Here is a 24459-nt window from a genome sequence, read left to right on the forward strand (position 1 = left end):
ATACATAATAGAACTCACTTATTAGGAGGGAGTCCCGATGATAAACAAAATTTGTTTATCTAATGGCATTTTCTCAACAATTCATCCTAATCAGCATGACACTTTTGTAAATATAAGTGAACAACTTTTATTAATATGCAGGTCCCATAAATGTTAACTTATTTATGAAAATTTTGTTTATCATCAAGATAAACTTGTATTTTCTCGCTTATTAGCTTGACCACGGGTTTGGAGTGTGTATTCAATTTACTGATGATCGAATCACCTACCCAAAACAACATACTTTGGTGAAATCTATATAAAGGCGAACAAAAAAATTCTAGTAGACATACTAGCTTAGTGCTGGCATCAGTTGATATGTAGCCAGAATTGTTGATATGCCAATTCATCAAGTTAAAATAATTGGTCTTACTTAATCATTGGCCTTGAATAAAGAATCAATCCAATAATATTGACAATAATTTAAAGGGGATCAAGGACAAAACAAATTAATTAATGGCCAAAGCAGGGAATTGTTAATTATTGCTCTTTTGTTTATACACTTGCAAGATGAACAATTAGGAACCGCTCGTAATAATTTGTATGTAATATTTATCATGTGCAGTTGTGCACAACTAAACCAATTAATCTTATAATTGCTAAAATTTCCCTAATTTTTTTACTCTAATCTTTAAATTAAGAAAAACCTACAAAATACTACTAAGCTAGAATTTGGCTAGCTTTGAGCAACTTCACTTCTGTAATTTCTGACCAAATCTTCCCTTTCAAGTGGCACAATACTCACTACAATCATCTCCCTTGATGGAGTTGTTGTTGTTGTTGTTGATGTCGAGGACGACGACGATGATGTGGTTGAAGATGATGAGGTAGTTTGATGATCATCACCACAACCAATAATCTTGTTACAAGTTTCAACTAAAGATTGCCTACAAGTAGGGCAAGAGGAGTTTGAACTAAGCCATTTATCAATGCACTTAACATGAAAACCATGATGGCATTTTGGTAATATCCTAATTTTTTCTCCACCCTTAAACTCTGACAAACATATCACACACTCAGTGCCTAACCCTTGAATTTCCACCTCCTTTGAGTACTTCACCACTGGAAATGTCTTTAATGCCCTTTTGTCTAAACCATTACATTTTTTCTTCTTTTGATCATGGCTAATTATGTTTAAGTAATAATTAGGCTCGCCGGTAATAATACTTGAGCACTTGATCACACACCTTATGACGGTATTTATGCATAAAGAGCATATCAACGCGCATACCAAGACCGCGAGGATCATGACTATGTTAGCATCAAAGCCGGTGTTGCCATGGCCCGAGTTCGGGTCTAGGACTTGGTAGGTTGGTGATGGTGCTTCTATTGTAGGTGGTGAAGAGTGGAGTAGTAATCTTCTAGAATAATGAAGATTGGTTATGATTTCTTGAGGAATAGTAGAAAAAGAAGTTGAAGGAAACATGTTTAATATTTTTGTTCTTGCAAAAGAAAATAGAGAGAGTATGTATGTATTATTGTTGTGGGAGATGAGGATAGAGTTGGATGTGGAATTGTGGTTGTGTTGGAAGATGAATATATAGTGCGCAAAAGTTATAAAGGTTTGATTTTGTAGATCCTATACATATCTTATTTTCGTGCTATGTTTGTAGTTGACAAGGATATGTGTATCTTTGGGAACGTTTAACTTATTATATAAGTACTTTGTATAATACTTAATTATTTTCTTTTTATATATAATGTGAAGTTTTTTGAGTTTATCTACTAGCTATAGGTTATTAATTATGTACAAGGATTAGGCTGATAAACTATTTCGATGCTTGTTTCTTGGCTTTTTTGGGTTTTAACTGTTAATTAAAAAACAACTCTTGATTTACTTACCTAGTCTATGATGTACTGAAACAATACATGCTCCTTAGTGTTCAACTTGTGAGAGTAATTAAGGAGCTAACTTATGTCTCTTTAAGATATCGTCAAACTCGAATAAAAATTGATTTGTTAATTATATTCTAACACAAGATCTATGTCTAATCTAGCAAGTTTTGTGTACATGCGTATAACAAATGTATTCTACAAAACAATAAGAGGATAAATTAATATTAACTTCATAAAAACTATCGATTTACAATGTTAATTTTACGTTAAATAGGTGATTTAAATAATACCTTCGTTACATATTAGTTGTAACTTTGGGTAATATTTGTGAGAGATAAAATATTCCAAAGTTGCAACTAATATGTAATAGTTCGTGTTTTTGCAATTCAATTCAAATATATTCATTTAAAAAAGAATTAAATATATTATCTCAATGATCTTCATTTTTTTCTCTATATATTCCGGATTAATGAAAGTGGTAGATTTGTTCGTAAATTGACAAGAAAATATATACTTTACACTTGTAAACATGATTAATCTATATATCCCCCTTAGTCTTTAAACTAGTCAAACCAAAGGCATATAATTCTAATATGTTGCCTTGCTTAGGAGCATGACACGTGTAGGAATGAGCAAAATGGTTAAGATCAAACCGTACACGTGTGTAAATCAAGATTAAGTGGGCATTATTCCTCAAAAGGAAAAGATAAATAAGTAGGTATTATAGTATAATGAAAATGGGCCCAACCAAACACGGAGTTAGAATTTGACGGGTCAACCGAAAAACAGAAAATGGGTTAGATGTTATGGGTTGGGTGGGTGGCATGGTTCATGGATGGTGGCATGGTGATCAGCTGGATAATAGGATAAGAATATTTATTTAGTGCTACTCGATCTTATAATTATATTTACAATTTTGCGGGGTATAGCCGTCCAAAAACACATAGACCACATATAATTATCATACTAATTATATAATTATTACATGAAAGTGGGGTGATAATTCGTAATTTATCAGCAAGTGTAGTCTTATCTCTAAGCGTGTTTCATTCTAAAAATAAAAATAAAATAAAAATGCCTTGTAAAAGTACGTTCATAGACTCATAGATTAATTAAAGAATATGCTTTATGCTACTTATTGAAATACGTATAACGCAAATTCTTATATATGTCTATTCACACCATGCGACTACTTATCATGGGGTTACTTCGTTAGTATTATAGGGGTCACTTAGTCAGTGTAACAAGGGTTACTCGATCAGTGTTATAGAGGGTTACTCGGCCAGTGTGTTATAGGGGTTATTTTGTTTTTTTATAAACGGCTATACGGTGTGGCCAACCGTGCACACAAGACGGGTTGTACTTGTAAATTTTAAAACCACATTTGCTATAATTTTGAAGGTAACTCAAAGATTATCTTGATGACTTGATTTAGTCACTTCTTGCTAGTTCTCAAAATAAAAGCTCTAATTGTGAAGTAGGATGATTATGATAAATAAAGTTTTATTTTTTATTAAACTTATTTAATATTAATAATCTCAAGCTTCAATCATAAGGCAATAATCATCATCATTTTTAAACACGTTAACAATAAGTCGCATGTGGAGTGTTCAATACCTCAACCTTAGCTGTGTCCAATCCAATTCAAATTTTCAATACCTACATGCTTGATCTAATTAACATCTAGCCAATTTCTTTATTCCGAAGCAATTTGGTCAATTTTTAGTAACGTAGCCTAGTAGTGGTATAGCCGTCTAATGCAAGACCTAGCATGCATTATGCTAGTACTTATAAAGCTTACAGTAAAATACATAAGTGAAACATAATTTATCCTATATTTGTGACAGTGCCAACATAGAAAATGAGCTTGATTAAATAGCGACGCCCTCATGAGACTTTGACTCTCTGTCTATAAAATTTTTCCCTTACACCTTACATACACCTCTTTTTAACATCTATCATTCGATCCATACATTAATAAAGAGATATTATATTGAGAAATATATTCATATATCAGCTCGTCTTGTGTGTGGCTGTCCACACCATGTGACCACTTATAAAAAAACAAAGTAACCCTTATAATACTGACCGAGTAACCCTATAATACTGACTAAGTAACCCTTAATACACTAACGCAGTAACCCCTATAACACTGACCAAGTAACCCCTATTACACTGACGAACTCCTATAATGGTTGGTCACGCGGTGTGGCCAGCCACATATAAGACTTTGTGTTCATATATAACTAATTCATCGTTCAACCAATCTATATCGATCTAATTTACGTTGTGTTTAGGTCAAATCTATAATCTAAGTCATGATCCATTTATGGACCTCATCGTTCATTGTGACTAGTTAAGTTGGCTAGGGTGGAAATTTACAACCCAGAATCATGGTATGCTCCGTTGCCTAGGACAAAATACAATGGTTTATTTTAGTGTGGGAACTCACCTCAACACCTTGTCAAGCTATCATATTTGAATATGTGATAGATAGTGACCATATATACTTTGATGGAGTTGACTTTTTTGAATTATTTGAGGTAAAAGCAGAGTTATATGTGGAGAAAGTTTTGCACCTATATATTGGTCATTACAAGCTTAAGTCAATGCAGCTGATTGTGAGATTAGACTATTTGGTACAACAAGAATAGTGAGTTCATGAATTTAGTAGAGAAAGAATTAAAGGTGAAAGGAAGATTCTTGCAATCTGTTTTTGATGCATAACACATGATTGAAATTAAGAAAAAAGCATGGTGAGTCATTGTTGTCCATCTAACTATTTACAATTTATTTATTCATTTCTAATTTAATTAAGTAAGCTCCATACAAAAATAAAATAAATACATAAACTACAGTCTATTTTAAAGAGCGGTCGAGACACAAATTAATAAAACGCGTTTGTGATGACTTTATCATTTATGTGTCATATCTTGAAACAAATAATCGTTGTCTTAAAATTAAACCGTACTACACTAGCCATTCTTTTGTTGGTATGTGGAAATTAAAAATTTTGAGCATATGAACATGATAAATTCAAGATTTTAAGGAATCTGCTCTAAATTTGTCGCAAAGTTAACCTTCTTAATGAAAATTTATGATTGCAAGTAGGCTTAGATCTCAATCTAATTTAAACCAATCAAGTATGCCCTTCATTCTTCTTGGCTGATAAACAAAGAGATCATTATGTACTTAATTAAACGAAAAAAGACTGCCTTTTGAGTCTAATTTATCATGAATATAAATAAGCAATATATTGTTATGTCTTTTTCAAATAATATATATAAAATAATTCATAGATTCTGAAAAGATATACACTGTACTATGTGTTACAGCAACCACCATTTAGTGGGGATGTATGTGAACTGTTCTTTATATTATGCTTTCCTTTCAATTTTCACTTGTTATGATTATCAGATATTATGGACTATGGCCTCATTATGTTATGCCTTCCGTGTGGGATCCAGGCCAATCCTAGGTGGCTTAACCTGTTTAAGGAGTGAGACATATCGAAAGGCTCGGAGTTAACCTTTTAATACAAGTGGGATGGTAAGTAATTTCGATTTTTGATCTAGAATTGACTCGACTAGTTAGAAGAGAAAATAAATTCGAATGAATCCACACTAATACAGAGTTACTTTTAAGACTATAATAAGATTTAATTAGAAATTAACCTGAATATGTTTCGATTTTCACTTTATGGTCAACTACTATTAATTAACAAATTATATTGTATGTAATACTTCTTTGTATTGAAATATATTATATTATCTACTATACGATAGTTATACGTATTTTTGTTATGGTTATATGTAATGGATCAAAATTGAACCTCGGCATAGCTAGCTCTAAATCATGAGCCATGTTGGGAAATTGGTTGAAACTTACTATTATGTGTTCATATTAAATTAGCTAACTTTACTCTTGAATTTGGTGTTCAATTTTTAACTTAAACTATCCATACTTTATTGTCTAAGAGTTTGATATAAGTGTACTTTTAAGTTATCATATACATAGTATTCTATTCTATCCATACAAAAATTTAAATTTACACTAATAATCATTATCTTTTTTAAATATTTTTTTTTTTTTATTTTTACTAGATGTAATTAGAATGAGTCTATATCTTTATTGCATTCCATGATTTCCATCCGCCTTTAAATCTCCAAATGACTAACAAAATATTGTTCAAATGCTCATATCATACATGTTTTGGTCATCGGCCCTGACCTCAGGCTAACTTAACAAGCATCCCTCCCCAAAGTCCCCAACCCATGCTCTTAATTCTGGGGAGATGTGAATATACGAGGAAGAATGACTTTTTGAGTCGATTATATTTACCTTTTTCTTACACCTAGCTATCCTACAACTAACTAGTCATTGATTTTGTCGGAAAAAAATAAGTCACAAATTTAACTACATAGGTACCCGTTGACCTACATACGTACCTTAGGTCTCGTTATTTGCACGGTACGATTTCATCAACTTATTAATCTAAGTTAAATGTTTATTAGAAGTGTTTTGAGTACGGAGTATCAAATTACCGCATTACCAACTTTAAAACAAGACATATAATTCGAGACTAATGTTTTAATAATTTAATTGAATACGAATAATGACACAGAAGAGATACCAAAAGATTATGGCAAATTGTTAATTTTTGTATAATTTGTAAATCCAACAGAAAATGTATCTTGACTCTTGAGCTATAATTTTGTACGATTACAAACCTAAGTTCCTAGTTAGCAGGGTTAGTTAATTGGCTATTGATTAAATTAAATTACTAATCTCTGACTAAACCTTCTCTTTCGAGTGGCACGATACTAATCACAACCACCTCACTAGGTGAAGATGATGACGACGACGATGATGATGTAGCTTGATGATTATGAGCATGATGATCACAATCAATGATCTTCTGACAAGTGTCAATCAAAGATTGCCTACAAATAGGGCAAGAAGATTGAGAACCAAGCCATTTATCAATACACTTAACATGAAATCCATGATGGCATTTTGGTAAAATCCTTAGTTTTTCTCCTCCCTTAAAATCGGCCAAACATATCACACATTCACTGCCCAATCCTTGAACTTTCACATCTTTCGAGTATTTCACCACAGGAAATGTCTTTAATGCCCTTTTCTCTAAACCCCTACTAATAACCACTTTATTATCACGTAGACTTCTTTCTTGGGTATTACGAGTAGTAATTATAATTAGGCACTTAAACATGCACCTAATTAAACAATTAATACATATCGAGAATATTAGTAAACATAATAAGACTGAAAAGATCATGACAACATTAGCATCCATACTACTTCCACCGTGCTTTGGTGGCACGGTCGTGTACGCTTGGTGTTCACTTGGTGGTGGTGGTGGTGTCGCCGTTGTAGGTTGTACTCTATGATGGAAAAATGGGGAGTGTAGTAACATTCTTCTAGGATATTGATGAAGGTTTGATGAAATGAGGGAAAAGGTTGAAGGTATCATTATTTCTATTTTTTTTTTTTTTGAGAGAGGAAATATGAAAGTTTTAAGCTAGCTTAAGAATTATGTTGTTGTGTGGAGAATATATGTAGTAGTGATGAAGATATAAAAAATACTAGATTCTAACTTTATTTTATGGTGGATTATTTTTTCGTGGAATGTTTATTTTGTTATTGTGGCATATTGGAGTGGATATGGTTGGTTGATCTTTATCTCCAACCATATATATATAAACGACATATAGAAAATGCACTACAAAATAGAGGCCTTGTTTCTTTTTCTTTTTTTTCTTTTTTTTTTTTTAAATATGTATAGTAATTTAAAAAAAAAAATTGAGTGGTGGGATATAGATAAAATATTGTACGTGGTTGAAATTTTTAAATATATACTACTCGGCTATTATCAAAAGTTCAATTTTTGTGTTAGTGGTGAAATGAATTTAAAGATTTGTATGACTACCTTGTCTCATTAGGGAGGACCGATGGACTATTAGGAGAAATTATGGTGTTAGTTTAAGGAGAAAGAAGGGACAAATTTGACAACCTTTTAAGAAGCCAAATTTTGAGAAAATAACAAGACCTAGTGACTTAAACGACATGAACTTAGCTCAATTTTATTTGGTTTATTTGGATTGGCTCAAATTATGATAATACAGCTCTATCTAACAGATATCGCCTTTTTTAGAAAGGTTTTTTCAACTTTGCATACAAGCATATAGATGACTCTTATTGACATTAATATCTATTTAATTGTTAAGTACAAGTATATTTTATACCAATTGGTTGTTGATGTAGTGGTGATTGGGGCTACACTTGGTAGGCCGGGAGGACCGTGTGTTCGATCCCCCGCAACAACAATTGGAAGGGGACTGCAATCTAACCACTCAAAACTACATCATTGAATCTAGAGTAACCCAAAGGGTGAATTGGGTGGAAACACTAAAAAAAAAAAAAAAAAGTATATTTTATATATAAAAGGATAGTTTAATTTCGATGGTTAATTTTAAATGAAATACTTGAGTCACTAGCTTTATTCTTATCGAGAATTTCCCTTAAATAAATTCCATTCACTTGTAGAGACTAATTAGGGTTAGGTTGCTCTACCCAACTTATATAAAGTAACTCCATCAAATATAAGCTCCTGCTACAAATTAAATGAGAACATATTACATCATATATATGAAGTCACTAGTCTCAATATTTATGACAATGGACATAATAGATAGATGCTCACCCCTACTTCGTCAATAAACTAATCTTAGTAGAATCCCTTAACTATTAGCATGTTCAAATAGAAGCATGCATGAACTAATCCCATATCATGTTCAAAACTCTAAAACATGAGTCACTAATACCAATAAAAGAAAATTAATATAGAGAAGAAATAATCCTATTTAGCTAGCACAAGATATTGATTAGTGGGATTTGATTTACATCATTTTAAAGATAATGAAATTAAAACTTACTCCATTTAACACAGTATCCATTAAATCTTGGAACTTTACTGTAATCTGATTAAGCAAAATTAAAGTGGCTTAATAAATATGTGGCTTCTAATTAAAGCACCATACCATTAAGTGTATAATTTATATATAACTAATCAACATACTAATCCTAATACTCCATATGTGCTAAGCTTAAAAGGGATATTAACATAAATCATAATGTATATAATTTTAGTACTTTAGTGAAAAGCCCTCCATGATTATAGTAAATTAATTAGTAAACTTTTTATTAATTTGTAGTTTTAAAATTTGTGCACCTCAAGCTTTAAAAAAAAATTTTAAAATAAATTGGAAAATTTCCAAATCGACATGCATTTTAGTTGTCCTTTTCATGAAAGTGATTATTTATTTATATACTTTCATTGTATACATAAATATCAATAATGGGAATATGTAAATATTATATTCCTTTAAAGTAGCTTTCAAAGCCCAAGTGGGAATGTTACTTTTGTGGCATCTCTAATTAATTCAAGCCTTATCATTATACGTTCGTGTGAACCCTAAAATAAGAAGCAATTATTTGAAGAAAAATCAATTTTAAAAACAACTAATCAAGAAGAAAAGAGCAAAGAAAACAGAAGCAAGTGCACTATTCTTAATGCCCTAACTTTCATTGATGATTTGAAACCACATAATATAATATACAAGTATAAATGGTCTACAATCATGTCTATTAAATTCTTAATATAATTTTGGCGGCCTATCTCCTAAAGGAAGCTTACACTCCTTTTTCTTTTTTTATTAGGAAAATATAATATACCGACTTCTACTCAAAGAGTTTGGAGTTTAGTTTGTTTTTCTAAAGGCTCATCATTTTAACTTTTGAATAGGCTGTTTCTTGGGAAGGAAATTATATGTATCACCCAAATGAGTACATAAATCCATCAAAATTAAACAATATTTTACTCATATAAGATGATTTTAATATTAACTTTCTAATTAATGTATTGGAAAAATTATGTTATAATTTTACATATACTCCCAAAACCTCATAACTGACTTTAGTAATTTATTAAGAAAATGGAAAAAATCATTTCTAATAGCTAGAAATAACACCACTGAAATTTTCCATGATTTGAAATTATTGTTTATGATGAAATGAAATGTGTTCTTCTTGTTTCAAAAAAGAAAAATCGAAATGTGTTCTTATACATAAATAATAAATAAGAATGTTACCACAAATTCCATTACATTATTAATGTACATGGACTCATGGTACATTGGTACTTAAAACGTATGTAGAATAATTTTATTTTATTTTATTTTTATTTTTATTTGAAGGAAAACATACGATGCAGAGTAATATACATGCTAGATACCCTACATAGTTTTTATGATTTTTTAAATTGGAAAACCATATATACTAGCTCCATTTTTAAAAGTTCACTCACTTATTATTCATGTGGTCAAAATATAATAACTTTGATCACAATCTATATTTTATACAATAAAAATAAATTAGCATGTGAGATCTTATTAGATTTCAAATATTATAAAATTTTCGAATATCAATTTTTTATTTTTTTTTTATAATTTTCATTTATACATAGCTGAAAATATTTATGACCAAGACGTTAATTAAAGACCGCGCAAATACAAAGTGAGTCGAGCGGGAGAGTATAATATCCATAATGTTATTTCTAGAATTCTAGTTGTAAATTCATTAACAAAAATTAAACTCGCTAAGGATTGTGTTTTGGTCTTGTTGCAAAGTGCTAATGCTCCTGTACAAAGAGCTGCTTAATTTAATATAAGTACTTTTAATAGAAGTACTAGTATAAAGACGACTTTATCTTCCACATTCACATTGATAAATATCTTCAAAACTTCACCAAACAATGACTACTTAGTCAAGTAGTCAACTTAATACCGACTTAGTTAAGCCTAAAGTAAGTATGGCCAATGTAAGTTGCACAACACTTGTGTTATGTGAATTGTGAACTAGCTATGACTTGTCCCTTGTCTAATATCTTTGGAATATAGAAACTAAATTAGGCTCGTTGCACGAACTAACACTTGTGTGTATGTAATATGCTCTTGCACTATTTTGGTATGTTATTTATAAATAAAGACTTGTCCAATAATCAATATTTAATACATATCAGATGTAGACGCATCATATTTTCTCTATGTATGAAAAAAGTCGTAAGAATGATGATATAAACAAGATTTGTTTCTAGAGTTTGGATATCAGATCACTTCCCAAAACTCTAGCTTTTTTTTTTTTTTTTTTTTTTTTTTTTTTTTTTTTTTAGAAATAATTACGGAGTTTAAGCTATTTAGTATGGAGTTATAGTATTTACATGCAAGTGCACCACTAGTGTAAAAACATTTACAAACTTTAATTATTTCACTATTCTTGCTGGTCATTTTACAAGATAAAGTAACTTTCAACTTAAAGTTATTTACTTTCTCCGTTCTTCTTTTATTGCACCGTGAGGGGTTTCACGCTTGTCAATGCATTACTTTGGTTATTAATATCTTTAATTATAGTTTTGTAAATATTATAAAAAAAATTAATATTTGAAAAGTAGATTTCGAGACGAATCTAACTAGATCCCACATGACTATGTTTTTCCTAATGGATAAATCACAAAAGATGATCAAAGAATATTAAGTGAATAGTGTAAAATTCCTTATGGTGCAATAAAAAAAATTAAAAAAAAATAAAAAATAAAACGAAGAAAGTATTAAACATTAAATACTTTTACTTAAATATCTAATTCGGTTTGGTACTCCCTATGTTATTTTTAAGAGCAATAATTTGACCGGTAGGTGTGCCTATACACAAATATATATGATCATTAATATCTCTAAATTTTCATAAGTTATTACTCCGTATATTGGAACTAATCCAATAATTTATTACATGATACGGAGTACATTTGTTCAAATTTTTGTCAAAGGCTCAAAGCTACTTAATGAATAGTGCATTAGTACACCAAACACAAATGTTACACTAATAAAAACAGAGGGTATAATTAAAACAACCAAGAGTTAATAAATTATACAACCAACCACAACTTTTAGCTAACCGCTAATAGCCAAATGTGGTCAATGTTATGGTAAATACAACCTCTCCAAATTTGCATCAACAAGACTACAACTCATCATATAACTTAACTAATATATAAAGCTAAACTTTTAGTCATATCACGAGATTGCGACACTTGACATTTCAATTTTTCGCCAAGTGTCGCGCCATGTTGGATAGATTTAAATAGACTTTATAAGATAAAAAAGTTAATTAAGAATTCTATTTGGATAGAATTTTAGGATAAAATTATTAGTTTAGAGTTTTATTATCGATAAAATACCAATATGTGCAGATTGAATTATAATTTTATTCAAAAAATTATTAGATTATAATTCTCAAAAATTATCATATAAATTTATTTTTTATATCATAATATTTTTTTGGAGCGAAGGAAATAGTTCAAAGCGTAAAACATCTATTTCTAATATATACTAATTAGTTAAAATTATATACTTCACAATCTAATAGAATGGAGACTGGTCAATTAGGGTTGGGTCATGAGTTATCTCGGATTGGGTCACTTCAGGTTATGAGTCAAGAAATGTTCAACCCTTGCCCAAAGTTTTGGGTTCGGGTCAATCCAACGTGCTTTGAACATTTAGTTTATTTTTTGCTAATTTTATTTATTTTTTATTTTTTTTAATGTATTAAATCGAACATTTTCACCAACGTTATTATTAGTCATTACATGCCTAATAGATAGCAAATCGTGAGAAAAGCATAGATTATAAATTTATCTTTTTTGACGAGGATTATAAATTTATTTTAAAATTCAATAAACAACCCAGGTACCGCACTAGGCACAAAACTAGTTAAAAATAAGATGATAAGTTTATGGTTCAAATATAAATTGGTGTATTAAGAGTGCTGGGCAGGTTGGCTATGCCCGTAATGGACCGCATTGTAAGTTATAATGGGCCAATGTTGGGCTAAGTCTTGAGCCCATTTTTTCTAAATATTCCAGTCCAACTATCGACTTTGGCAGTTTATTATTTTGATTTACATGATTCAAAATTTGTGCACTTAAAAAAGATCGATTGTTTGGGTTCATATTAGGGTTACAAAAGACCCAAATAGTAGGGTTCATTTAAGAGTTGAGGATGGATTGGATACACAAATCAAAATTCATCTTGAATTAGTTATTTAAAGACCAATAATACTCAAATACTGAATTAATACAACAATACTCGTATTTTCAGATTGGACATCATGTACGAAATACATACATTCAAATTCGAAAAATTAAAGTTTTAAAATTGGTACTATAATTTCATTTAACAGTATTCAGTATTGTTACCACATAACTTCAACTATATTACTAATACAATCGATTAGACTCAAATTGATCCCACCTAACCCAAAATTGAACCTAACCTAAATGGGATTCGATTTAACCACTATTCAATTTTTAAAAACTCCGCACCTGTATTTGACTCAACTTGATTTGCAAATCTCATCAATCAAATATGATTAGACTCGAATGGACTTAGCCATATTACGTGACATTGTATGGACATGATTTATAATTGTATAAATGATTCTTGAAACAAATCAAATTGTATAAATAGTAACATTATAATCAAAGTTATAATTGATTTAATTATATATATTCACTAATACACAAATAAACTTAATAATAGTAAAAAGTATAATAAAAAAAAAAAAAAAAAAAAAAAGCGTGACTTTTTTTTAAAAAAAAAAAAAAATTTGTGAAAATAATAATAATAAAAAAAATAATAATGTAAATATAAGCGACGAATAGAGTACGTGTGTGTATATATATAGTTCATTTGTTTCGTAATAATAATCCATCCGTTTCGTAATACATAAAAAACATAGGTTGCCATCTAAAATATTTTGAATTAGTCTTAATAAGTATATTTTCATTTTATTTACCTTTTACACTAATAGTACTATATAATTATATATATTAATAGTCATTATACATTGATTTATGTTACCATTATTATGAAACGAAAGGAATACCAAATAATAACACTCACACCCAATAATCTCAATATAACCCCTATGACAAGTTTCCAAATATAAACATATATAGTGACGTGTAAAAATATAATTGGGCCAAATAGTGGGACCCACAATGAAACCTAAAAGGGGCTCCATAAACATTAAAATTAAGCTGATGTTATGTTATGTTATGTTATGTTATGAAGCAGATAAGACCATGTTTGGGGGAGAAGAGATTTGTCCTGTGTTTTAACTCTTTTTTTTTTGCAGTCAATTTTTTCAGTTTTTAGTCTTTCGTCCTCCAACTCTTTCTCCCTTACTTCTCTTGACTTTTTTTTTTGAATTTTTCTGCTTAATTTCCATTACTTTTTCGTTGTAATCTTTACTTTTGGCCCCTCAGAAAAGGAAAAAAAAAAAAATTTAAAAAACTGATTTTTGGGATTTTAATTTGTTTGTTTTTTTCGTGCCTTTTCCCCTTATTTTCCGATAATTTTTTATCATCATTTTAGGGTTCTTCAATTTCCAGCAAACCCAATTCAACTCGGAATTGTCAGCCCTCAACTGGGTTTATCGCGGTTTGAGTAGTAAGTCCACTTTCTCTCTCCTTTTTTTGGATTTTATGAATTGGGTTTACATTAATTTTGTAATTATGCTACTGTATGATCGTTTATAAGTTCAAATTTTAACTGCCCATATTTTATTTGTTTTTTAATTTTTAATTCTATGTTCTAGATTAATTATGTAGTGTAGTAATTTGGTTAATTGTAATTTGTGTTAATAGTGAATTTTGTGATGGTTAGATGATCGTTGATTTTATTTTTAAATATTGTTATTTGTTACAGAATGATAATCAAGTGGATAATTGGACATTGATAAATTCTTTACTTTGTGGGTTTTTGGCCTTTGAAGTTGAATTATACAATTTTGGATTTTTGGGGTTTTGTGATAATTTTGGTAGTTTTGAGGTATGGCATCATCTAGGGGTAATGTTCACTCAGATACCGCGAAAAAGGAGCAAATTATAACTGAGTTTTTCACTAAGACCCTTCAGATAATACTAGAATCCAGGTCACCTTACATGTCCTCGCGGCATTATAGTGGAGAGCAGGTTGTGTCGTCTCCATCATCATCATCTTCGTCTTCCTCGAGTTTTAGGACTAGGGACAAATGGTTTAATTTAGCCCTCAGGGAATGTCCTGCTGCCTTGGAGAATATTGATTTTTGGCGTCAGAGTAACCTTGAACCCATGGTAGTTGATGTGATCCTGGTTCAACGGGATTTTGTCAACTTTTCTCCTCAAAGGGATTTTGTAAAGAATCCAACATTGAAAGATCAGGTTTCAAATTTTATGAACTTGGAACCTGATGAGCCTGCTGTTGTACCAAGGAATGAAAAAATTATAGAGAGATGGGTGGTGCAGTATGAGAGCCGAAAGAGTAGAGATGGTGGTCTTGGCAGCAAAAAATCTAGTGGTAATTTGCACTCGCTATATAAGAAGTCAATTGTGCTTTTGAGATCGTTATATGTAACTATACGACTTTTGCCTGCATACAAACTCTTCAGAGATCTCATTTCATCTGGACAAATTCATACATACACGCTTACACATCGTATGTCTACCTTTGTTGAGCCCTTCACGAGGAAAGAAGAGAGTGAGATGCAGCGATTTAGTTTTGCCCCAGTTGATACTTCATGTGGTAAACTCTGTCTTTCAGTATCATATCGATCTATACTGTCTGATGTGAGCTCAGAACCATCGACTCCTATGTCTCCACAGTTCATACCAGACTATGTCGGTAGCCCATTAGCAGATCCACTTAAAAGGTTCCCGTCACTTCCCAGGTCTCATGGCTCCCCATCTTATTCCCCATTCTCAAGACGTCATAGCTGGAGTTATGAAAACTATCAAGCCTCACCATTATTAAATTTACCATCACCATCTCCATCTCCATCTCCCACGTACTCAGATTCTCATGCTTCAGTATCTAAGTGTAAGTCTCGAATTCCCCCTCCTTTGAACTTGCCTCAACGCTTACCCGAAACATTTCAAGCTACTGGAAAAAATACCGGCTACGATGAGTATTGGCCTTCCCCTGTCTTTTCTCCCTCTCCCTCACCTTCCCCACCAATGTACATCGCTAATACTGATGCTTCCAAGGCTCTGTTGCGATGTGAAAGTGCTCCTGTTAGAATTCCTGTGAGTAATACTTTCAACAGGCAAATCTTGCGTCCTTCTCCTCCCCCTAAGCTTACAAGAGCCACCACTTTAAAGTCAGATAGATCTACTGGTCCAAGTGGTTCATCTGTTGAGAAGGTACTTCTTGATTCATGGATTTTCTAAGTCCTTGTTTCTTTATAGTTTCAATTGTGACTTTCTTCCTTGAATGGTGCTTTAATCTTCCTGTTTTGCAGTTTTCTCTGGGCAGAGATGAAAGTGGAAGATATTCTGGGCCTAGGGTATCAACCAACAGCTCTCCAGGCATCTCTTTTTCTAGGAGTTCTAGTAGGCCATCAATTCATGATGATTTTGATGATACTGAGTTTGCTTGCCCGTTTGTTGTGGATGACGATGACATGGGTAGCAGGTAAATTGTTATTATGTTAAATTCATATGTTCATTCAGACACTTTTCATTGGAAAAAATGTACGTAAAAAACTTTAAATTGATAAAATGCGAAGCAAGTTTCACAGGCCGGTGCATGGCCTTAAGCCTTTTAGAACATTAGCCTTCCTTTCTGGCTACAATTTTTGGCTTTCTTGAGATGTTATCTTTTCAGCAATGGTATGTTCTGCGGACTAGATATAGTCTGCTTTTCCATCTCCGCATCTACGCCAGGATACTGTTGGATATCTTTCTGGATTACCTGCTTGATTTGTTTGGGCTACTTGTTCATGTGACTCCATTGGTACAGTTGAAGAGAAATTGGTTTAATCTTTAAAATTGTGACGAAAAATCGAAAATAAAGAGTAAAATAACATACGGAGTAATATCTTAGGTTTGTCAAATGTCAATATTTTGGGGAAATTAACACTACTCTTTAATGGATTACCAAGTGGGAAGTAAATTTCTTGACTCACTTAGTAGTTGGTGAATGGGTGTAATATTTTACAAACCAACTTGTATGAAGTTAAGAACTTAGAAGTCAGTGCCCCAAGATTCATGGCAGGGATCAGGGTTAGATATATAACTGTTTGCGATTTGTGTTTATAGTGAGACTACTTTGTGTCCGAATCTTGATTTTAAAACATTTGGAGTAAAGACTAAACCTCTAATGTCCAGCAATAAGTAATACTTAATATAAAAGAATAGGTTAATGAATCAATTGATGTAGCATAGCTTATCAATACCTTAATCTACTTATCTGAACTTGTTGAACTTAAAAGCCGAGTAGCCCGTCCTTATCTGTATTATTAGTTGTTATTTGAACTTGTTAGCCTATATCTTAACATACTTTGTTAAAATTAGGGAAAAATAAGGTGAGGAGGATAGACATAGTTAAATCTTTAATGTTTCCTAAAGCTCAGGATGGAAAGGATTTTAAAAAATAAATTAAAGAAGAAAAAAAGAAAAGAATTATCAGCACCAGGTTAGAATTCCTTGTAATAGAAGCTTGTTCATATCCATTAGCTCCACAATTACCTATGAACTAAGGGATTAAATCTTTGTTATTTCACTTTACTCCCTTTTGGTAATTGAAATAGAGTAGGGTGAGCATGAATAAGGTCAGTGTTTGTCTTTACAATGCCATTGTGGTTCTATGCACTATATATCTTCCAGCTTTTACTGTGCCGTTTTTAGCATTGTGCATCCCTTATCAGGTATACAGAATAAAATTGTGATCTTCTTTGTCATGCTCCAAATCTGGGACATTATTTGATGTGTTTGATGGAGTAATTAAGGACATAATGGTGCACTTTCAAGGTATGGGGATTTTGTATCCTGCAGTGAATAGTCGGAGCATCTTATGGGAGCAATGTAAACATAAATTTGTGAATAGGCAGTAAGATGTGAAATTGCTTCTTTGTAGCATCTTTCTTATGTTGCTGTCTATTTAGTAAGTTTGATGGAGAATGATTCAATAGGATATGAAATTGCTTAATTGGGGTTGGGCAACCAATTGTGCTTGAAAATAGTCTATCTGAAATATGTGAAGGGATTTCTCTCTTTGCTCAATTTTTCTCTATATTTCGCTGACCAGGTGTAGAGTTTTTATGCCTAAGATGGCTCCTGCTCCTTGCATATATATATATATATATATATATATATATATAGGGTTGGGATCCGATGAGAAGTTTCTTAAAATGAGAAGGATGAAATGTGCATAAGTTTGAAATGTGCATAAGTTTTTCACTAAATGTGCATATTTTTTTCACTAAATGTGCAAAACAAATTTTCGAACTAACAAAAAAATTGAATTTTCTGGAAAATCAGAAAATGTGCACATTATGTTCAAATTTATGCACATCGAATTTGGGTCAAATATTTTTTTGCACATTCAGTTCAAAAAATATGCACATTCGGTGCAAAAATTATGCACATAAAATCCTTCTTATTTTAAGATTCTTCTCATTTGACCCTATATATATATATATACAAGGATTTGGACAAAGACTTTTCTTTATAGACCACTTTTGCTTGAAATTACATTGTGTCCAAAGAATAAAGAAACAATGATTACCTTTCTACGAACCATCATATTTGTTCTATTTCTTTGTCTGCTTGGAAACTCCTTTCGTTTCCTGAATTTATTTTTGCTTAATTTGGCACATGCTCATTATTTTTCCACACATTCTTTAGGCCTGAGTCCTTCGATCAGAAAGGAAAACCAAATGACCCACTGGAACCAGGAGGATCTGCTCCTGTTAGAAAATCCCAAGATGCTAAAGTGGGTGCCCTGGTATTAATGCTGAAGAAAGCTCCACCTCTTCGCCAGGATTCACTGATGGCCTCTAAGGCTATGAGCTGCCGTGACAATGAAGAACCTGCTCTCAAATCAGATGATCAACAGTCTCAGAAGGGGACTTGCACAAGCATATTGTCGTCAAGCCTTGCCCCTTCAAGGACAACAGCTGATGCTCTAGAAGAGCTCCGGAGCTACAAGGATTTGAAGGAGTTGTTACTTAGTCAAGGGAAAAGTTCCCATAAGTTTTGCGATTCTGCTGAAGGAGCTTCAGGGGGGAAATTCTAGTAAATATTGAGCAATTTCTACCATTATCGGACTTCTTTGCTTGTGAATATTGTCTTGCTCTGGAGTTCTGGCCTTGCGGTTTTCATCTACAACTTTACAAGTACATGTTTGCACCAGCATCTTTTTGATGAAGGGGGTGGTGAACAACTGAGAGGAGGGGAGGGAGGGGGGTTGAAAGAATTACAATGAATGTCAGAGCCAGGCTTTGTGTTTTTAGTTATGCCTGGTTTCTGTAGAGGTTCTATATCTGATTGGTGACTATATTGCTATGTGTATAAAAGCTTTGATCTTTGTCATTTTTCAAGGTGTATAAAGTTGTGTCGGGGAGAGCTGGAGAGGTTTAAAGACGGGATAACTTGCAATATGAAGAAGCGAGAGGAGATTGTTGTCTTGACTTGTGAACTTTGGCTATTTACCGGAGTTTATAGTTTGACAATGAGGTGTTCAATCAAATCTTTTTTATCCTGAAAGTAATTTACATCATTACATGTATATAATTTTCAATTTGAACCTTCCAATTATGTACAAGAGCTAGAAGTGCAGAATTGATAATGTATATTCTACTAATGTATCGTTCATGTGCAAGTGAATCAATGTGTTCCCAAATGTTACCATCCAACTCAAGTCTTTAATTTAACGTGTAAAGAAAGCCCCAAAGGATAATTGGTTAAACAAGGCTTAATCCCGAGTTAACATTCACTTTAGCAACTCATAGTTAAACGCACTTGATCAACTTCATGTGATCAAAAAAGCATGTGACTATATACTAATCAAACTTAAAATAATAATTGACGTATAATTCAAGGTTATCATTTGGAACACATTGATTCACTTACGCATAAATAATACACTAGTTAGTATTATCATGCATTCTTAAATTACTCTTGACCTTGACCATTATACTTCACTTCAAACTTAATTTTTAAGTCTACATTTGAAAAAAAAAAAAAAAAAAAAAAAAAAAAAAAAAAAAAAAAAAAAAAAAATCAACCTCAATTAACCTATAACACCAATTTCAGAAATCAAATTTTGAATTTTCAGTTTTTTTTTTTTTAAAAAAATTTTTTTAACACAGATAGGAACCATTTGATCATCCTTACCCAAAAAAAAAAAAAATAATAATAAATAAATAAATAAAAATGGTATCCTCCAGAAATTGGGAAAATTACCCAACAATAATCATCTGAACAGTAGTTTATGCCATTTGAAGACACAAAAATCGGGAATGAATACTTGTAAAATAACCACCAAAAACAGAAATAGGGTGGTTGGAGATTTCATATTGAGAGAAAAAATCAGTGAAACCCCATTTTCAAGTGTTTGGAGAGCTAATCACAGGATAAACCCTGATTTGAAGGATGTAGCTTTGAAGAAGATCACACTTTCCAAGTTAACCCCAAATCTTAAAGCTTGCCTTGATTGTGAGATTAACTTCTTATCTACTGTTAATCACCCTAATATAATCCGTCTTCTGGATTTTTTTCAGGTTTGTCAGTCTGAAATTCTGATACCACCTTTGAAAATTTTGATTTTGATTTTTTTTTTTTTTTTTTCCCTTTCTGGGTTTTTGGTTGTTACTCATTTGAATTTATCTTTTGTTAGCATTTTTATATTTACCTTGTCAATTAGGTGTAATTAATTTGTGAATAATATGCAATTTTTGAGAAAGTTAATGGAATATTGTGCTACTGTGCTGCTGTTTTTAATGTTGTTCTTTAATTCTTGTAGGAGTATAAATTTGAATGTAATGGATGTAATGTTTTAATGTTGTAAGTTTGATGGGTTCTTATGTGGTTAATTTATGAGGGTGGGGGCCTGGGTCAGCTTCATTTTCGGAATAAGGTTGCGTACATTTGAACCTCTTGAGGTATGGTTGCAGTGGTATCGGAGCTAGGAGGTTCGGTTATTAACGTACAATATACACTAGATTAATTACATAATCTAACAATTATTGGGACATAATGTGATCTTGGGGGTTGTCTTTTGGTTTGATGTATGGAAATTGTGAAAAGTTTCTAAAATTTGGTTTCTCAAGGTATTCTCATCATGCAGATGGTTTATATGTCATACACCTAATCTTTTCTTTGTTCAGGATGAAGGCTGTTTATATTTGGTCTTTGAATTTTGTGATGGGGGTAATCTGGCTTCTTATATTCGTCGCCATGGTGGAGTCCAAGAGCAAATAGCTAGAGACTTTCTGTATCAACTAGGTTAGTAGGTTTCGTAGTGTGCCCATTTTTTAATACAATATAGAATTTTGTTAGTCATGATAAGATTATAAAATCTCATTGAAAATCAATTCCAGGTACTGGTTTAAGCATTATGCGAAGCCATCAAATTGTCCATCGAGATTTGAAGCCACAGGTATTGCTAGTGTTTATGTGCTGAAGTTACTTGAGGCTAAATTTATTGTTCATGTTAGAATACATTGAACATTAGGCTTTTCATGCATGTCGTCAGCACCTTGAATCCCTGACCTAGTCACATTAGTATGGTAGTAATGTAATATCATCGTAAGTTTGTAAATTTATGGTATATATGATTGGGTTTGCTATTGTTCTTTGGTGAGAAAGCTTGGACCTTCAAAGTGATCAGATATGTTAGGAGTTAATATCATAGTTTGATGCCTCATAATTAATGTCAGTGGATGAGGTCTTTCTTTCTGGCAACACTCTGAAATTCTGAATAGTGAACAGAAATTAGCAAACTTCCACCATTTGTGATGTTCGTAAAACTTTATTTAGGTTTATTTACAGAATTTATGTTAAAGAAAGGTCACTGTGAGACTTAATGATCCGTGAAGGGTAAGAACTTGTTGGCCCTTTAAAGAAGAGGTTTACTTTTAGTTTCCGAGTTGGTAAGTTTCTGAATCAGGGACATGTGGATATCTCAACCAATCTCACTTTAGAAACCGATAGTATCGAAAGCCCTAGCTTTTGAAGATTGTTAAAAACTTCATGTCTGGGTCTGCAGAACATTCTATTATCGAGTTCTGACAGCAACACACTTCTAAAGATAGCTGATTTTGGCCTTTCAAGGTAAGTTGTCAAAGATTCATGCTAGCATTGTGATGTTGCTGTCCTTGCTCTGTGTGTGTTTGTGTGTTTCTGAAGGAGATTTTTATGCTTTATTACTTAAATTTATATGATTCCTTTCCAATGAGTAAACGTCATGTTTGTAGTAATTTTCTCTATGTTCCTACTGCTCTTAACTTGCAGAGTTTTACACCCGGGGGATCATGCTGAAACTGTTTGTGGCTCACCTTTGTACATGGCCCCAGAAATGTTGGGGTTTCAAAGATATGATGATAAGGTAAGAAATTTCTTATTTTCCCAATTATGAAAGAGCTGCAATGAGTTATGTAAGCATTGTGTTCTGCTCTAGGTTGACCTATGGAGCGTTGTGTTGGGTTTGAGAGTGTGGATAACAGTTCAAGAAGGCAAAGAGGGGTGCATAGCTTAGGAGATTAAGCTATGGGCTATTGCTTGGTGTTAAGCAATGGTGGATGACAAAGGGATGACTTCAATTGACCATATCTCAAGATCTAAAAGTGATATTGAGATGATTCAAGTTGGAGGTGACAGCTCGTCTCAAGAGCTTTCCAACGATTGGTCATAAGCCAAATTTGGCCAAGAAACGAGGAAGATATGGCTGTTTTACGAGGAGCTATTCAGCAGGGGAACTCGGAGCGGCCGCTCCTCATAGAGGAGTGCCCGCTCCTTCGAGGCTCGTTTTGCCTATTCTTCCAGTTTAATGGTGCGACCGCTCCTGTCCATTGGAGCGCTCGCTCTGTCTCTTGGAGCGCCCGCTCCATTAGGTTTCTCGGGCCTCTGTTTTCGCGTTTGAGCCTCGGTTTTTACGGTCTTGATTTCTCCTTTGCTAGTTACTTATAATCTTAGCCCTTGGATTATTAGCACTATATATACTCATGATTTGTCATTGTAAGTGAGTAATAAGATGAGGGGAAAGATGTAGAGATAGAGAGCCTCATGTAAACCCAAACACTTAGGGTTTGAGTGTTTGAGAGGGTGAGTTGGGGTGGGAGCTTTAATGGTAATTAAAGCTTGTAATCTACATTGTTCTTCATCAAATTGTTACTCCATAGTGGATTGGTGGGTTTTCCTCCCGGTTCTCGGGTTTCCCACGGTAAATTCTCCTTGTCTCGTTTATTGCTTGTTTTCCGTCTTCGTTGTTGTTAATTGTCGTTAATCATAAACTTGTTAGCACGTTCGTTAATCCTTTCAATTGGTATCAGAGCCAAGGTTGTTTTGGCGGTTTTTTAGGGTTAGTTTGTGTGGTATGCTTGTTGTTTGTGATTGGAAAGTCCAAAGATTGAATTTTTGGTGTTAAATTTTCAATTTTGGTGTTGTGGGTGTTCAAAATTTGAGTCTTTGGTATGGATTTCAATTGGTTGTTATTGAAATTGAAAAGTCTTGAATTTTGTGTTTGATTAACAATGGAAGACGGAGTAGGAGGATTGGAAACTATGGAGTGTTGATGTTGGAGTTGAAGGATTTCAAGAATTTCCCCATATTGATATCCGGTAGTAAACTCAACATCATTAGTGGCTATATGGTGTGTGTGAGGGAGGGCCATGGAGAAATTGTTGAGGGAACTCGGTTGAAGTTCATGGGACAATGGAGTGGTGCCTTGTAACCTTGGGAAACACATGGGTAGTCATGAGGGGTGTGTTCTTTGCGGAGGCATGGCTTGGTCGGATTGCTATTGAGGAAGAGCCATGGTTTTGGTGTTTCAATGGTGGAAGATGGCCGGGAAATGCATGTCAAGTGAAGGGGTCTCACATGGGTTTTGTGAGGTGATGTGAATCTTTGCGGTAGGCATTGTTGGTTGGATTGTCATTGGAGAGAAGCCGTGGTGTTCGGTGTTTCAATGATAGAAGAAGACCGGAAAGACGTGCCAAGTGAAGGTGTATCATGAAGTCTCACATGATGGTTGTGAGTGGTGAATGCACATGTGGTTTAGCATGTGTGAAAGGCAAGTATGGGTGCTTGTTGAGGTGGGAGCATGGTAGGAGTGTTCCATCAACAAAAGGAAAATGCCCAAAGACTTGTGTTTGTCACGGAGGGTGAGTTTGTGTGGAGTGCGGTTGGAGTGCTCGGAGAACTAGGAAAATCCCTTGGATAACGTGATGTTTATCAAAGTTGGTGTAGACTTTGATGTTTGCTTCCTCGGTTGAGAGGAGGTGTCATTTCCTTGGTGTAGAGGAAATGGGTGTGTTGTTTAGGTTGGTTGAGATCTCAATGTTTGCATTACCTTCTTGGTGCGTAGAAGGTGGTGTGTTGGAGTTGGTGTAGACTCCGGTTTGCTTCCTTGGTGTAGAGGAAGTGGTGCTTTCTTGGTGGAGAGAAAGTGGTTTATCAAGATTGGTGTTGAT

The 24459-nt window shown here is 32.9% G+C and overlaps 2 protein-coding genes and 2 pseudogenes across 2 annotated transcripts; 2 read left to right on the forward strand and 2 right to left on the reverse strand.

Moving 5' to 3' along the window:
- Window positions 1-550: 550 nt before the first annotated feature.
- Window positions 551-1696, reverse strand: LOC145563253 (RING-H2 finger protein ATL78 pseudogene; annotated as a pseudogene).
- Window positions 1697-6515: 4819 nt separating this feature from the next.
- LOC145563254 (RING-H2 finger protein ATL78 pseudogene) lies at window positions 6516-7567 on the reverse strand (annotated as a pseudogene).
- A 6084-nt stretch (window positions 7568-13651) lies between these two features.
- LOC145562024 (autophagy-related protein 13b-like) lies at window positions 13652-19683 on the forward strand. The gene is made up of 4 exons (XM_081622175.1): window positions 13652-14459; window positions 14718-16189; window positions 16288-16460; window positions 18674-19683. The coding sequence occupies exons 2-4, from the start codon at window positions 14843-14845 to the stop codon at window positions 19062-19064; spliced, it is 1911 nt and encodes a 636-aa protein (XP_081478301.1). The 5' UTR covers window positions 13652-14459; window positions 14718-14842; the 3' UTR covers window positions 19065-19683.
- A 419-nt stretch (window positions 19684-20102) lies between these two features.
- On the forward strand, window positions 20103-23720 carry LOC145564623 (serine/threonine-protein kinase ATG1t-like). The gene is made up of 7 exons (XM_081624889.1): window positions 20103-20550; window positions 21157-21274; window positions 21370-21428; window positions 22038-22102; window positions 22283-22376; window positions 22449-22513; window positions 23528-23720. Exons 1-7 carry the CDS (start codon window positions 20290-20292, stop codon window positions 23718-23720), a joined length of 855 nt encoding a protein of 284 aa, XP_081481015.1. The 5' UTR covers window positions 20103-20289.
- Window positions 23721-24459: the final 739 nt, after the last annotated feature.

Source organism: Chenopodium album, chromosome 10 (genome assembly GCF_948465745.1).
Source record: "Chenopodium album chromosome 10, dcCheAlbu1.1, whole genome shotgun sequence".
Classification (NCBI taxonomy): domain Eukaryota; kingdom Viridiplantae; phylum Streptophyta; class Magnoliopsida; order Caryophyllales; family Amaranthaceae; genus Chenopodium; species Chenopodium album.

Bases quoted from the DNA above. Each gene is read 5' to 3' on its own strand.
- LOC145562024 (XM_081622175.1), top strand. From the start codon at position 14,843: ATGGCATCATCTAGGGGTAATGTTCACTCAGATACCGCGAAAAAGGAG. The intron at 16,190-16,287 runs GTACTTCTTGAT...CCTGTTTTGCAG, and splicing joins GTGGTTCATCTGTTGAGAAG to TTTTCTCTGGGCAGAGATGA. The intron at 16,461-18,673 runs GTAAATTGTTAT...CACATTCTTTAG, and splicing joins GACGATGACATGGGTAGCAG to GCCTGAGTCCTTCGATCAGA.
- LOC145564623 (XM_081624889.1), top strand. From the start codon at position 20,290: ATGAATACTTGTAAAATAACCACCAAAAACAGAAATAGGGTGGTTGGA. The intron at 20,551-21,156 runs GTTTGTCAGTCT...TTCTTTGTTCAG, and splicing joins GTCTTCTGGATTTTTTTCAG to GATGAAGGCTGTTTATATTT. The intron at 22,103-22,282 runs GTAAGTTGTCAA...CTTAACTTGCAG, and splicing joins GCTGATTTTGGCCTTTCAAG to AGTTTTACACCCGGGGGATC.